This window comes from Cricetulus griseus, chromosome X (genome assembly GCF_003668045.3).
Source record: "Cricetulus griseus strain 17A/GY chromosome X, alternate assembly CriGri-PICRH-1.0, whole genome shotgun sequence".
Classification (NCBI taxonomy): domain Eukaryota; kingdom Metazoa; phylum Chordata; class Mammalia; order Rodentia; family Cricetidae; genus Cricetulus; species Cricetulus griseus.
The window spans coordinates 71,607,551-71,624,851 of NC_048604.1; the positions used below are offsets into that span (position 1 = coordinate 71,607,551).

The 17,301-nt window shown below is 39.2% G+C and overlaps 1 protein-coding gene across 3 annotated transcripts in view; it reads left to right on the top strand.

Annotated features, from left to right (window-relative positions):
- The window catches only part of LOC100765371 (oligophrenin-1), a 332,542-nt gene that overhangs the window by 109,683 nt on the left and 205,558 nt on the right, over positions 1-17,301 (top strand). For all 3 annotated transcript variants that reach the window (XM_027431711.2, XM_027431712.2, XM_027431713.2), the window contains 2 exons: positions 3,700-3,795; positions 16,495-16,556. In XM_027431711.2, the coding sequence (XP_027287512.1) occupies positions 3,700-3,795; positions 16,495-16,556 (158 nt within the window). The remainder of the gene's footprint in view (positions 1-3,699; positions 3,796-16,494; positions 16,557-17,301) is intronic.

The following is a 17,301-nucleotide window of genomic DNA, read 5'->3' on the forward strand; positions in this document are numbered from 1 at the left end:
TAGTCTTGTGGTGCACAGGTGGTGATGGTGAGGTTGCATTGGTAATGTTGGAGGGAAGTGACACCCTTGTTCATAGGTAAGTGGGGGAGAGGGGAAACACATTAGAGGACCTTGTGAAGTAGGCTTAAAGTCCCTAAGACAAATGTTGGGGAGGAGCGGGTTTTACAATATTTTGCCAAAAGATGAGAGTTATATTTCATTTAGGAAAGCCCTTTTTACTGTTTCTAGGGTCCCCCAGTATCTTTACAGGTGAAGTGAAAGCCCAGTGCCAAAGTAAGCTAGACTAGCAGCAGGGTAGGGGATGGTTGCTTAGCAATTTGAGATAAGCAATGACACACCCATCAAGGAGATGGAGAGAAAGACTCTATATAAACTGGAGGGGCACTGGAGAGCCCGAAAAATCCAGTCTCTCCTCCAGGGCTATTTATTTTGAGACAGGGTCTTACTATGTAGCTCTGGTTGTTCTGGAACTCACTCTGTAGACCACACTGGCCTTAAACTCACAGAGATCTGTCTGCCTCTGCCTCCTGAGTGCTGGAATTAAGGTGTGTCCTACTACATATAGCCAGGGCTGGGTTTTTAAGAGTCTTTCCCATCTAATTTAGGGTTGGTCAGTTTGAACAAGGACTCGATGACTGATTGTCCTACAGCTGTGTCATCTGGTTTGCCTTGAATTCATCAGCCTGTCCATTAGCAGGAAGTCTTATTTGTTAATTGTAGGAGAAAATCATACCACGTCTTTGTTTTAAGCCATTAGGCTTCTGTCTCAGTCAGCTGTCTTAGGAGTTAACCATTTTTATTACCTAGTCTGGGCTTCTTTCCCTATCTCTCTGCCTATCATGGAATCTGCCTAACTCCTAATTCCTCAATTCCTCACCTCAGAGATCACTCTAACTGCTGTTTGGAGTTTTGGGGTACAGACTACTCTAACTGCTTCCAAGCTATCAAAAGGTGATGTAGAAGGGGCATCAGTGTGAGTGCCTCAGAGGAGAGTTGATCTAATAATAAGGCCATGACTAAACCTAATAGATGACAAAGATCCATACATAACACAGCCATGTGACAACAGTGTGCATCCTTGGAGTGTGCTAAGTGTGGGAGAATCTGTTACATACAAAAAGTGAGACTGTTATGGCTGCTATCATTTTTGCTTAGATCTTAGTTAAAATACTTGGGGAAGTTTTGCCATATGGTAGGGAGAGAACAGACAAGAAAACCATATAAAAACCCTTGTCAGGCTTTGTCATAGGTATTAGCAAGACTGATTTTTTTCTTTTTTTAATAATTTTTGTTTAAATTAGAAACAATCTTATTTTACATATAAATCCCAGTTCCCTCTCCGCTCCATCCTCCCATGCCCCCTATGGACCCCTCCATCCCACCCACACCCCCTCCACTCCCCAGGGAGGGTGATGCCTTTCGTGAGGGATCATCAAAATCTGAGCAAAACTGATTTTTTTTTTGTCACCATTGTCCATTACAAGATGTAAGGCTATTAGTTTGGCTCAAGAGCTCGAGGCATTTTTTTTTGGCAAGCATAAGTTAAGAAGTCAGCCATTTGATCTCATTTATTATAACCTTGTGGCGAATATTAAGAGATAAAGTTAATGAAAAAGTTTTCAACATCACAATTAAAATACTTTTGTTTAGTAAGGTGAAATGTAATTATGTAGCTTAATGAACTGCTTAGTAGAGCCTTGTAGAAGGATAAGTAACTGTATAAACAGCTGTTTGTTCCATCTGACTCCTGTTTAAGGAACAAACACCTGGAAGCTTTGGAAGAGAAGTCAGTTAAAGTCAGCTTCTAACTAATGACTTAAAGGAGAAATGGAATCCCATCAGGTTTTTATTTTCTTTTTTGTAATAGGATGTTATCCAATAGTGTCTCAAGGATTAGGGAGTACAGGGGCATACTGACGATGTGTGAATCACTAGTGAGAACTAGTAATGTCTGAGGAATGTAGTCCTTTGGAATATTAAAGAAGCATACTGACATTCTTGCTTATCCTGGTTATTCTTTTCTGCTGGGTGTTTTAGGCAATGTAAGTTGTGAAAATTATTAATTTTTTTAATGTTAGGGGTCATGTGGGATTGGGTGGAACCTCTGGCTCCTTTAGTCCTTTTATTTTTAACCAGTTATTCTACCTATGTCAGGATAAGTCAAAGGCCTTACTTGACCATTGTGTTATTTGGAAGCATGAGGGAAATTTTCTTCTGTGTTATTCTTCCTTTTGTAGACTGGGCATTGGTTAGAATTCACCAGATGGGATCTCCTTGACCTCCCTGAACAAGAGAACAGGTGACTCCCCATGATTACAGAGCATTTTAAGAAATGCTTCACAATCCCCTGGGATCTAATTGACCCTAGAAGACAAGGGGGCGAGTATTTCCTATTTAATTCTTCTAACTACATCAGTATATACCTCCAAGTATAGTCATGGAACACCCAGAAGACCACTTGGTAATTTTGTAAGTTTAGCTAGTCTTTGTAATTATTGATCTTTGAGCTTAAAAACTACATAAGGAATTTTAGTGGACCTTTTAAAAATATTATTTATAGAAAAACTTTTAGGTTTGAGAAAGTCTAAAATTATCTTCCTAAGCTTTTGAGGGGTTAACTTGCTGCAGTTGTCTGAGAGGCAAGCTAGGAGGTAGCCAGAGAAATCTATCAGTTTTCTTCTAACCTTGTGTGTAGGACAGATCAAGGTGAGCAGCGCCTGAAGCTAAAGAGGTAGGACCTAAAAAAGGCTACGGGATGCTTAATGTCCTGTTGTTGGTAGTAATGTAAACTAAAGTGACCTCTTGCCTCATGCAGAGGGGAGTAGGTCCCCAGCATGTCTCAGATAGCCTGAACAAGTGATAACTAATGAGAAAGTGCCAGGTCCTTGGCCTTTCATAAGTGCTGAGAGTTCCTTGCAAGGGGGGAAGGCAGGTAGGAAAGGGGCATATTGTTTCAGATAAAATGGTAAGAGAAGTTCTTCTACCTTAGGGTCTCCCGGATCTCATGCAAGTCTATAGCACTTTAAAAAAAATTTTAGTAGGGAGCAAGCACCATCATCACTTTTGGAAATCATTTTAAAACAGTTTATTGAAAGAGGGCTATCTGGACTGGGAGAGGCTTTTGGCAATTTATTCCATATAAATTGGATTTAAGTCTGTAAGCTAGAGAATAAAACAATAGTAAGAACAGACACCTAAAAGAACTCAGAAGTTGATGCACTCTTAAGAAAATATTGGCCTGTTATGCATAATGGAAAGTTCAGTTAAGTAGTTTCAAGTCAGAGAGGAGAGGGATTAAGGATGAGAACATGCTGTGAAGTGTTCAAGACTTATTTTTTTGTTGTTGTTTCTGTTTTTCGAGATAGGGTTTCTCTGTGGCTTTGGAGGCTGTCCTGGAACTAGCTCTTGTAGACCAGGCTGGTCTCGAACTCACAGAGATCCGCCTGCCTCTGCCTCCCCAGTGCTGGGATTAAAGGCGTGTGCCACCAATGCCTGGCTTCAAGAGTCTTTTAAATAGCTGTTTCATTTGTTCAGACTTTCTTCTGAAAGGAAGAACTGATTAAAATTTCTTTGCTTCCTTGACTACAAGTGGTTGCTTGTCAGATGTCCCTTTGTGTTTCCTGTGTGCTGTAACTGTGAGGAGGGACTTGGTGAGAGGATAACCGTGCTGACCATGTCTACTGTCATCTTCCTTTGCAGATTACTCTTCTGCGGTTCAGAAATTTTCTCAGACACTGCAGTCATTTCAGTTTGATTTCATCGGGGACACTCTGACCGATGATGAGATTAATATTGGTAAGTCTTCAGCAGCGTGTAGCTATAGAACTCAGGAAGCCTTCCTTTTGGTCCAATGCAAGGCCCTAGGAAGTTGCTTAAGAAATGTTAAGAAAATATCCCTTTTATTACCATTTCCCCTCACGTATAAGCAGTGAAGAGGTCTCCTGAACTTCCATTGAGGCCATTGGCTAGACCAAAGGGAGATTTTTCTTTAAATCATCTAATAACTCTCATTTTTGTCTTACGTCTTAAGTCTCATTCTTGTCTTCTGCAAAATAGGGTTAGTATGTCTCTGAAAGTTATTACAGAGGAGATTCAACAGTGGAAGTAACAGGACCTCTGTGTTTATTTTTATTCTGATGAAGGTAAACAAATCAAGGACCAGCGAACTATGGCTCTTGTGCAAATACCTCTCCCTACCTCTTTTTGCATGTAAATTTTATTGGGACCTAGCCACACTTATCTAAACTTTGTCTATGGGTTTTTTGTTTGACAAAACAGCATTGGATAGTAGTGACCTATGGCCCTCAAATTTTAAGTTACTAACTTTAAGCTCTGACTAGATTGAGTTTGCTGACGTTGAGTTCATCTGGCCATGGTGGTGCATGTCTTTAATCCTGGCATCCTGGCTCATGCACGTGGATTTCTTTGAATTCGATGTAAGCTTGGTTTATATTATGAGCTCCAGGCTAGTCAAGGCTACATAGTGAGACCTAGTGAGACCCTGTATCAAAAACAGTATTTCCTAGAGGAGAACAATGAACCACACCACAGTTATGAATGGTCATACTCTTACTAAAAAAGAAGTGATTTTTGCACTTACATTTATAATCCCAAGGATTAAAATACAAGACATTATTATAAAATCTCATTGTAGCTAGTTTGGATGATATATAAATACATAAGGATGCAATTGTGATACTATTCATGCATTTTAGCAGCATATTGGTCACAGTGGTATATTAACTTCTGAGTATTTTCTTATATGATTACTGTTTTCTTTTATATTTTTTTCCTCTTTTTTTATTTTCTTGAGACAAGGTTGCTGTGTGTCCTGGGCTGGCAGTGAACTTTTTTAAAAAAAGACTTATGTTGTTTTTAATTACATATTTTCATATGTGACTATGTGTAGGTGCAGGCAGCTGAGTGCAGTGCTGGAAGAGGCCAAAGAGCCAGATCCCCTGCAGCTGGAGGTGGTTGTGAGCCATTTCACATGTGTCCTGGGAGGGAGGGAGAGAGGGAGAGGAGAGAATGGAGAATTCTGGAATTCTGTTGCTTAATTTGGCTTTCTCCATTCCTCCTTTTTATATAGGTCAGGACTCTAGACCATGGGATGCTGCTGTACACATTTAGAGTGGTGCTTTTCTCCTTAGTCAAACCTCTTTGGAAACTCAGTCATGTCCAGATGTGCCTACTAGGAGATTCTAAATTCTGTCAAGTTGGTAATGAATAGTAACCATGGCAATGATGATGAGATAATCAGAGATAGGTGTGCAAATTGCCTAAATAAATGTTATCAGTGTAAATATTATTGTTAATATAAAATGTAATTTATTTTTCTCTATTATATATTGAAAACTTGGATGTGTATGACATATGCAATTGCATAAATGCCTCTTTTTTTCTGTTACCATGACCTGACATTGTGCCAATTTGCCTCAACAACAATGAACAGAGCAGAGAATTGTCCACTGTCACTGAATGTCAACATAAATGTGAACTAGTGCTGTTTAAGAACAAGGGTATATGAACTTAGAATAATGACAAGCAAAAATAAAAATGACTTCCTGGCACTGCCAGAGACTTCTGGTTTTCTGTGGTCTCCCTGATAGCTTTTGGCTGTGACATCTTTGTTTTTTAATATGTGATTTCTGATAACTCTTTAACTTAGCTACAACTGACCTGAAAGTTCATAAACTCCAAGTTATCACTTGACTATTGCTGTTGCAGATATGTCCAGCAGTTTTATATTGGAATTCAAACTTGCTGTTTATAAAATTCACACCTGAGAAATGCAATATTGAATAAAAAATTAAGCAAGTTCACTATTTTGTATTGGGCTTCATTCATAGCCATTCTGGTCGTACTTATAAGCCTGTGGACCATGAGTTGGATATACTTGCAGAGATTATGACTCAGTGAATTAACTTTTGTTAAGGAGACAGAAGAGTGATTTTTTCCCTCCATTTTTTAAAATTTGAATTAGAAACAAGATTGTTTTACATGTCAATCCCAGTTCCCTCTCCCACCCCTCCTCCTCTGCCCCCCTCAACTAACACCCTTCCTATCCCATACCCTTTCTGTTCCCCAGGGAGGACGAGGCCTTTCGTAGGGGGTCTTCAGAGTCTGTCATATCCTTTGGGATAGGGCCTAGGCCCACCCCTGTTTGTGTAGGCTCAGGGAGTATCCCTCTGTGTGAGATGGGCTCCCAAAGTCCATTTCTATGCTAGGGATAAGTACTGATCTACTACAAGGGTCCCCATAGATTTCTGAGGTCTCCTCATTGACACCCACGTTCATGGAGTCTGGGTCAGTCCCATGCTGGCAGAAGAGTGATTTTGAGAATTCATTGACTTACTGTTTCCACTGCACATTTTGCATTTGTCATTTTCTAAGCTGAGATTTGTGGCAGTGTGAGAGGAAGTGGCAATGTTTCAGCCTATGAGCTGATGCTGTTTGGAGTGTTTGAGACAAAATCTTTGGGACTTAGTGCAAGTCTATTGTTGGGGAGGAACACTGATACAGCAGTGTGCCATGTCCTGCTGGCTTTGAGTTGTACATTCTCTATTTTACTGGAAGAATTTGTACAGGTCTAGTTAGGATGGAATATAGAGTTTGACTGTTAGATTTATATTGAATATGCAGAGGCCCCATATTTCCATAATGGGCCTTTAAATACAGATTTGAAAGGCAACTCAGTACATTTGCCCATAGTAGGTAGCAGTTACCTGGATGTTGTAGTTTTATTGAGAATGGTTTCAATAGGCTCATGTGTTTGAACGCTTGGTTCCCAGTTGGTAGAAATGTTTGGGAGGGTGTAGGAGATGTGGCCTTGTTGGAGGAGGTATGTCACTGGTGGTGGGTGGGACCATTGCCCATTGCCAGTTATAGTTCTCTCTCCCTCTCTTTACCCATCCCTCCCTTCTTCCCTCCCTCCCTCTTTGCCTCCCTCCCTGCTTGTTACATTCATACTTGTGAATCAGATGTAAACTCTCAGCTACTGCTTGTGCACTGCCATGTTTCCTACCATGATGGTCATAGACTCAACTTTTTCTTCTGTAAGTTGCTTGGTAATGGTGTCTTATCACAGTGATAGAAAAGTAGCTAAGACACAAGGAGCAATGGAAACTATTCTATTGGTCCAGGAGAAAGCCCAAGACATCTACCGAAGCATCATTTGATGTTCAGCCCTAGGTCTTACCATGAACAGTCTGTGTCCAATGTGGAAAGTGCAAGGACAAATATGGCCATTTGTTTCTACTCTAGGATAAGACATTTGTGCCTTCAGTTTGTATCGGCTTTTTCTCAGTTTTCATGGCTTGTATGATGTATACTATTTTTCTCATTGCTGTGACAAAATACCTGGCAAGAAGCTAATTAGAGGAAAGAGCTTTATTCTTATAGTTTGACAGCAGTTCGTCATGGTGGGGGTGGAATGAGAGTAATGCTTGAGGCAGCTTGTCATGTTACATCCACAGGAAGCAGAGAGAATGAACATATGTACAGAGTCCAATTTCTCCTTTTTAATTATGTCTAGGACCCAAGCCAATGGGCCCGGACTCAGTTATTCTAATCTAGATAATCCCTCATAGTTACTATTTTTTCTGAGACAAGGTTGCTCCGTGTTGCCCTGACTGTCCTGGAACTCACTTTGCAGACCAGCTGGCCTCGAATTCTCAGAGATCTGCCTGCTTCTGTCTCCCAAGTGCTGGGGATAAGGACGTGCTCCATTACTGCCAGGCTTCCTTACAGATATTCTTAGAGACTAACCTAATCTAAATAATGCTTTCCAAGTATGTTCTAAAGCTTCTCTCCTGCCTTTTTCTTTATTTTTTTGGAAAAACAAATGTTTTTTATTTATTTTTGCATACTAGCCCCAGTTCCCATCCATCCCCTTCTCCCTCCTCATCTCCCCCCTCTCATGCCCCACCCACTCCACTGAGGTAGTCAACAAAGTCTGGTATACCATGTTGAGGCAGGACCAAGCCTCTCCCCGCATGTGTCAAGGTTGAATAAGGTGGGAACACCATAGGGGATGGGCTCCAAAGAGCCTGTTCATGTACCCAGGATAAGTCATGGTCCCACTGCCAGGGACTGCCCCCAACAGATTAAGCCACATAACTGTCCCCCACATTCGGAGTGCTTAATTCAGTCCCATGCGGGATCCCCAGCTGTCATTCCATAGTCTGTGAGCTCCCACTAGCTCAGGTCAGCTGTCTCTGTGGTTTTCCCCATCATGCTCTTGACCCTCCTTGTTCATATGATCCCTCCTCCCTCTCTTCAACTGAACTCCAGGAGCTCAGCCCAGTGCTTGGCTGTGGGTCACTGCATCTGCTTCCATTAGGTACTGGATATAGGTTCTGTGACAATTAGGGCAGTCACTAATCTGATTGCAGGGGAAGGCTCATTCAGACAACCTTTCCACTATTGCTAGGAGTCTTAGCTTGGGTCATTCTTGTGAATTCCTGGGATTTTCTCTGCACCTGGTTTCTCCCTAACCACATAATGGTTCTCCTTATCAAGATACCTCTTTCATTGCATCCTCTCTCCATCCCTCCCCCAACTCTGCCTTCTCCAGCCCTCATGTTCCCATTCCTCCCCCCCGGGACACCCCCCCACCCGTATACTCCCCTTCCCAGTTTACCCAGGAGATATTAACTATTTTCCTTTCCTGGGGCCCTCCATGTGTGTCCTTGTTAGGCTCCTTCCCTTTACCTAGCTTCTCTGGGGTTGTGGATTGTAGCTTGCTTATCCTTTGCTTTATGTCTAATAGCCACTTATGAATGAGTGTATAGTGTGTTTGCCTTGCTGGCTCTTGGGGACCTCACTCAGGGTGATTTTTTTCTAGTTCCATCCATTTGCCTGAAAATTTTAAGTTGTTTTTGTTTGTTTGTTTTTTTATCGATGAGTAATACTCCATTGTGTAAATGTATCACATTTTCTTTATCCATTCTTCAGTTGAGGGGCATCTAGGTTGCTTCCAGGTTCTGGCTATTACAAATAATGCTGCTGTGAACATCGTTGAACAGATGTCCTTGTGGTATGATTGATCATCCTTTGGGTATATGCCCAAGACTGGCATTTTCACCTTGTTGAACACCTCCCAGATCTTTTTCACTTCTCTACTCACCCAACTTCATGTTTTACTCTTTCTGTGAAAACCCAGGAAAAACATATTTTTTTTTTTCGAGACAGGGTTTCTCTGTGTAGCTTTGGAGCCTATCCTGGCACTCGCTCTGGAGACCAGGCTGGCCTCGAATTCACAGAGATCCACCTGCCCCTGCCTCCCAAGTGCTGGGATTAAAGGCCTGCACCACCAACGCCCGGCAGGAAAAACATATTTTAAGTCAGTCTATCATAGTTAAAAATTTTTATTTTTATATTCAACTTGTTTCACATACTGCAATAGCATAGAAATTGTACTGTGTTCATAAAATTTTGTGTAATGTTCTTTTTGAAGAAGCTAGAAAAATGGTCCATTAAGTAGATACATTTAATCATTTTTAAGACGTTTGGACATTTTAATTGTTTTTAATTATTCACCATTATTAATAATGTTGAGTGCCTATCTTGGCTCTAAAAGCTTTTCCTTTTGTGGCCTGGGTTATTTTTAGGCTTGATTTCCAAATGAATTTTCTAGGTAAAAGAGTATAATAAGTTGTAAGCTGCTTGATCAATGTTGCCAACATCATTGGAAATTTATGATGCTTTGAAAGGCAGTGCTTTTTAAAATAGTAGACATTTTACTTAGTGTTACTGAACTTTAATTTTTCTCATTACAAAAGTGGTAAGAACTAATGATACTAGATCTAAGATGCATATAGTATGGTATCTTCCCCACCTCTCTTAACTTCTTTATTTGTTCTGTCTTGAAAATTTCCAAAGAGAGTTAATTATTGCCAGAGTCTCATTTTCATATTTTGGAGCTGCTTAAAATTATTGAAGAATGTTGCAAACAATTTTCCTAGCCATGCTTATGGTAGTTGTTGATGATAGTGCTGGTTTTGGCTCCACAGGACATTTTCCTTCCTTTTCTGTTCCAATTTTCCTAGTCACCGAAGTTCGCTTTAGTGATTCTTCTCTTTTAATGGCATGCTATTGGATGGTCTGATCTCCTTACTAAAGCTCTTATTTTTTTCCCTTTAGCGAACTCTTTGAATGGTTACCTCTCATCAGCAGCTGCAATTCTCCATGAGTATATCCAAAAGTGTATCAATAAGATATGACTATTTAGTTAGAAATAACCATTGGCCAGGACTTCTGCTTTTGTATTTGAAGCATTTTCAAAGTTGAAAAGAAAAAGGATAGACATATGACATAAAAGGTGAATATGAGAATATATTCATTTGAAGAACAAATGAATAGATGGAGAAAAGGATGTGACATGTGAGTTTTGGCTGTTTCTAGTGATACCTTGTTATCTTAAAGCTGTTGAATAAGCACCGAAATGCAACCCCTTTCTGACAATAAATTCAGCTTTGTGACCTTGGCCAGGCAAGTTGTAATTTCTGTTTTCAGTTTTCTTAGGACTAAGATGAACCCAGGCTTGGTGGTGGCCACCTATAATCCCAGCATTCAGAAAGCTAGGGCAGGATTATTATTGTAGGTCTACAAGCCTGGACTACATAGTGAGTTCAAGGCTAGCCTGAGATACATAGTAAGATCTTGTCATTAAAAATAAAAAAGATGAAATGAGTTAAGTGGAGTAATGAGAGATGATTGGTAGAACTATGGGATAGTGAACATTTAGAATGCAGATGATGTCTTGACTTTGATAAGAATTTCTTGCTTCATGCCATGGGTCTCAGTAAGATTTTGGAATCTATGTTCAACAAATAAATTTATAGAAGATTTTTATAGGTCAGACAGAGAACAATGAACTTCTTTTAAAAATATTCATTTATTTGAGACAGCACCTCTCTATTTAGTTCAGGTGAGTCTCTAACTCAATATGTAGTTGTCATTGAAAAGAAAGCGGGAAGGAAGGAAAGAAAGAGTGGATGGTCAGTGAACAAAACCCATAACTCTTACCTCAAGGTGGATGAGAAATAGTTTATTCTGGAACCTTATATGAGTGACCACAGACTGGGAGCACAGATTTATGTTACTCCAATTTTTGTGTCTCAATATGAAAACAATTTCAGGAAGGTTTTATAGTAATAGAACGAAGAAAGTCATGAATCAAGACATCTTCATTGGTGAAAGTATTAGGTAGGTGGGTTAAAGCAAGGAGATAGAATGTCCTTTCTAGGCCCGAGATGCTGTCTGAGGGTATCCTTGGTTTTGTGGATGGTTAGAAAATGGGTGCTCTGCCTATACCAATTGGTTTACGTAATGCTCACAAAGCTGTTAGGTCAGGTACAGAGGAATACAATAAATGGCCATGAAGAGTGCTAATAATAGTCCAAGATAATTTGGCTCTGAACTTGCCACTGTTCTAAATTCTGCACCATAATTGAAGTTCTTAGCAGTGTACCAGCCTTTCAGAAGGTTCAGTTGGAGGGGCAGTTTCTTTCTGGGAGCTTCTGCTCACATAGCTTACACTAAACTCAAATTGCAATCCTGTCTCTCCAGTGATAATAGGCCTGTGCCACCATGCCCAGTTAGGTTCTTCCTGACTCAGCAAATTAACTTTAAATTAGTTTAAAAATGATTGATTACCTTATTTAACTGAAAGTAAGAATCAACAACCTGGTGTGATAAATGTATGCTTATAGTACTAGCACTTGGGATATGGAGGCAGGAGCTGAAGGCTATCCTTGTCTACATAGTGAGTTCAAGACCAGCATAGGATACAGGAGACCCCCCCCAGAGAAAAGAGGGATCAGGATGGACATGATAATATACTCTTGTATTCCAAGTACTTGGCAGATTGAGACAGAAGGATTACATCAAGTTTTAGGACAGCCTGGCCTTCAGAGTAAGATATTTTTTCAGAAAAGGCAAAACCAAAGAAATCATAAAAAGAAAGTAAGGAATTGGCAGAGGATGTAGTTTGATTGTGGTAGAGAACTTGTCTGGAATGTATAAAACCTAGGTTTCAGTGTGATCTTTAAAACTCTGATCACGTTGGCCCAGTAGTACTGGTGGAGATGTCACCTTCCATATGTGATCTTCTATAAAAGCATCAAATGCACTGGGAAACATTTTCGTCATCAACTGTTTATTAGCTCAGAACTTTATCCAAATGAATGCAGCAACAAATAAAGCATATTTACTTTTAAAAATGGGTTGATATTTGAAACACTAATGAACTTTTTGGCATTTTATTTTGGTGTGTCCCCTTAAAAATGCTCTGCAGTAATTTTGAAAACTAATTGCATAATACTAGAACTTGTGAAAAAACTATTTTTGTAGCCATTTGAAAAAGCAGAATGATTTTTCAATTTCTCCAGTTCTGGAGTTATGACTTCTACAACTTGTCTTATTTGAAATGACTCAGAGCTTGCTTGTTTCAAAGTTTTTTCAGAGCATTTTAAAAATAAAATTGGGTGGGTAGAGAGGTGGGAGTATCAGGGAGGAATTGGGAGAGGTAAGAAACATGGTTTAAATATATTTTACTAATTGTTTAATGAACATAAAAAGAAAATACTCAGTGGTAGTGCTTGGATTAAAGGCGTGTGCCACCACCTCCTGGCCCTGTTTTCAATGGTTTTATTCACTGCTTAATCTTGGCTGTCCTGGAACTTGCGCTGTAGACCAGTCTGGCCTTAACTCAGAGCTCTGTCAGCTTCTGTCTTCCTAGTGCTGGGATTAAAGGTGTGTACCACCATTCCTGGACCTAAGATTTTCTTTAATTCCTTTTCACAAATTGGAAGCTTAGCAGGGTGGAGACTTTCTCTGAGGTCACCACTCCCTTTATTCTATTTATCATCAGGTTTTTATTTAATCTGTTTGCATGTCCTGGGGCCGCCTTTCTCCTCAAACTGTAAATTTTGTATTTTTCCTTGCTTAGCTTCTTCCTTTTCATTGTAGATCTTCATAAGCATCACCACTAATAATCAATCAACACAGTCAATACTAGGCTGTCTGGGAATCTCTTCTGCCAAAGCTGTTCATCCATAACTTCAATTTATCCTTAGGCAAATTTTTCTGGACAAGGGCAGAAAGCATTCACATTCTTTGCCAAACTATCAAAATAATGATCTTTAAGCCAACACCAATATTCTCCTCTGAAACCTCTTCTAGACCTCCAGTGTTCAAATCACCCAGAGTACCACTGTCTTCTATGCTCCTACTAGCATGACACATTAAGCCCTATTTAGTGTCCGATTGATTTTCTAGTAAAAAGTCTCAAATTGTTCCATATTCCTCCAAACAAAAACATGGTCAGGGCAATCACAGCAATATCAGAGTCCCTGGTACCAAATTTTCTTGGGGTTTCTACTGCTGTAGTGAAACACCATGATCAAAAAGCAATATGAGGAGGAAAGGGTTTATTTGATCTACCTTTCTATTTTGCTGTTCATCATTGAAAGAAGTCAGGACAGTAACCCAAACATGGCAGCATCCTGGAGGCAAGAGCTGATGTAGAAGCCATGAAGGAGTGCTGCTTACTGGCTTGCTCTCCATGGCTTGCTCAGCCTGCTTTCTTATAGAACCCAGGACCACCAGCCCAGGGATGGCACTATTTACAGTGGCCTGGGCCCTCCCACATCAATCACTAATAAAGAAAATACCTTACAGCAGGATCTTTTGGGGGCATTTTCTCAACTGAGGTTCTCTCCTTTCTGATAACTCCTTTTTCTGTGTCAAGCTGAGATAAGAGTAGCCAGTACAGGCACAGAGATTGGTTCAGACTGTTTGAAGGAATCTCTTACTTGGTACTGGTAGTGCAGGCCTGGTTGAGGCTTTGGCGTCACAGGCACATCACACATTCAAGGCCTGTCTGGGCTATCAAGTGAATAAATGGTCAGTTTGGTCTACTTATTGTGTCCCATATTTTTCTTAAAACCAAAAGAGGTTTGGGGGTATAGCTCAATTGAAGTAGATCATTTACCTAGCAAGTATGAGGCTCTAAATTTAATCCATAATATTGAACAAGAAAGAAAGGATTTATGTTATTTCATGGACATAGATTTTTAATCAGCTGATATGACATAGTACAGTCTTTATGAAGCCATTAAGTGAATAGCACAACAAGAACAGCAAACCTAGGGAAAAAAGGGGATCTGCTTTTTTTTATAATTGCCACATTATATTACTTAAAATATTCATTTTTTCAAAAAATGACACATGGAATGAAGTTGCAAAAAATCAGTTCACTAACAAAAGTAAAAGAAATTAATAGAAACTGTTCCTGGGAGATCTCAGATAATTGATTTCTTGGACAAATACTTTAAATTAGCTATTTAAAATATTTTAATGGAAACTGTGTCAAAAAAAAGCTGAAGGAATACTTGAGAACAATTTCTCACAAAATAGAGAAAATCAATATAAAGACTAATAGCTAAACATCTTCATTTATTGGGACCCTCTTCCTCTTACTGGGTTGCCTTGCCCAGCCTTAATACAAGTGGAGGTGCTTAGTCTTACTTCAACTTGATATGCCATGTTTTGTTGATACTTATGGGAGATCTTCCCTTTTCTAAACAGAAATGGAGGATTAGGGGATGGGGTTTAGAGAGCAGAGCAGACGTTTGAGGAGGGAATGGGAAGAGAGGAGGGAGGGGAAACTGCATTCGGGATGTTTAAACAAAGTACAATAAATAAAATTTACCACAGTAGCTCAGTATCAGATTTGTACAGTGAATAAAGGATCAACAAATCTAAGGGTAAGAGAATTGAAGAAAAGAAAGGAAAATAATTGAAAGCATCTACTAGAAGACTTGGAGCATTTACTGTGTTATGGATTAAAAATGACCTTTGTTTCTTGTCTGTTCTATTGTGTTAAATAAAATTGAATGGAGGAATATAGGAATAGTGGGCAGTTAAGAAAAGTGAACTTAAGGCTTCACAGATGTCTCAGTGATTAAAAGCATTTGCTGTTTGATCTTCCAGAGGACATAGGTTCCATTATGTTGTTTAACTCCAGTTCCAGGGATGTGATGCCCTCTTTTTTCTTCCACTCAAGAAGTGTAGAAGATATTCTTTCCAAGCATATATGGGATATTCTTAAAGTGTCCATGTATTAAATCAGAAAATAGGCTTTAATAAATACAAACAATAAAAAATCCAATTTTATTAATTAATTAACTAATTTATTTCCTGACCATAGTAGATTAGCTACCAATAACAGCAAGTTTTGAAATTTACAGATTTGTGAAAATTAAATAACACATTCTGAAATAGTCAATAGATTAAGGGAGGAATCAGAAGTCTTTTTGCTTAAGAAACAGTAATTTAGGGGCTCAATATGGTTGTGCATGTCTCTGTGAAATCCTAGAACTCAGGAACCTTAGTGAGGCCAGCCTCAGCTACATAGTCAGAAACTAACTAGCTAGCTAACTAACTAACTAACTAACTAACTAACTAACTAACTAACTAACTAACTAACTATCTGGGCACATTTATTTGCCCAGGCTTCCATATGTTCTGAGAATATACTTGATGCTTGTGGTGGAAAGTTGGGGAATTTAAAAATACAATAAAATCTATTTAATTTATCTTGTGTGTATGAAGAAATTGAAATCCAGGGTGGAGAATTGCATGGCTGTCACACTGCCAGTAAGTGGCAGAATTGGCTGTAGAAGGGGAGAGATGTTAGAATTGTCTACTTTGTATTTATACCCCACTTTTGCAAAATAATTTCATTGTTTTAGAGAACTACACACTAAAATAGATATGATCATGCTTGTTGATAGGTAAGGCAGCTGAAGCCCAGAGGGGACAAGTCATTTGCATAAAGTTACTTAGGATGAATATGATGGAACAAAGCTTCCAATCCAGGCCTACCTCTCTTTAAAACTTGTGTTTCTTCCTTTTCTTTATATTTGCAAAACTAAAATCCTTATCATCTCATACCCTATCTGATGCTCTAATTTATACATTAGTTCCTCATTTATCTGTGATCCTTCAAAATCTATCCACAGGTAATCAGTAGGAATACTCAAAAACAGAATACAGGGAGGTAGATTTAGCTTTAAGATTAAGGAAGGAACTTACATAACTTTGCTTTTTGAGACAGATTGAGGTCTTATAGCCCAGGTTGGCCTTGATCTCACTCTTTAGCAAACTATTACCTTGAACTTATGATTCTAACCCTTTTGTTTATCCATACAATGAGAGAAGCCTCAGATATTTTTAAGTGTGTCTAGGAGGATTAAATACAATGTTAGTTTTGAAATAACTCTTTAGTTGGGGATTACCAGGAAAGGAAAGAAAGAGAGGAGAAATAGTAGGTACTTAACTTGTCCCCCTGCTCACCTTAGATTTCATGTCATTCTCTAGTAGCTCAGTGAGATTAAGGTACTGGTCCCTACTTCATATTGCCTAGATCTTTGCCTACTCATCAATATGTACCATTACTAATTTCCTTTTTTTTTATTCTCTCATCAGCGGAATCATTCAAGGAATTTGCTGAATTGCTCAATGAAGTAGAAAATGAGAGGATGATGATGGTAGGTCACTGTATTAGTAAGGGTTCTGTAAAGGAACAGAACCAATATGGTGAGTATATATTAGAAGAAAATGCATTAGATTAGCTTACACTATATGGAATATCTAGTCCAACAATGGCTCTGTACACATCAGAGAGACTGGGAACCTAGTAGTAGCTGCTCGATCGATGAGGCTAGATGCAGTCTCATTATAGCATTGAATTTCTGGAGAGTTTCTGGTCTTTAGTCCATGTTGGAAGGCCAAGAACCTGGGTCCTAATGTCACCAAAGGATGGCAGGCACAGCTGTAAGGGGGTAGATGTGTTTACCAGCAGGCAGTAAAGGTGAGCAGACAAAACACAACACTGCTTTTCTCTCTCAGACCACTTTATATCCAGGTTACCACTTTGGGAGATGGTCTTCCTGTTCAGGTAATCTTTCCATGAAATACTATCACAGACACATCTAGAGTTGTTCTCATACTGGATCCCAGACCCAATCAAGTAGACAAGCAAATTAATTATACTAATGTCTTTTACAGAACAGAACTATAATTTTATTGAAGCTCTATTTGTGTTTTATTTGAATTTTTGCTTTTAAAATATTTTTTGTGTATGACTTTTTTGCCTGCATGTATATTTGTGTCTCCTATGCATGCATGATACCTGCAGAGGCCAGAAGAGGGATCACCTGGTATTGAACTTACATATAAGTGTAATTCACCAATGTATGTGCTGGGAATTGAACTGGGGTCCTTTGGAAGAGC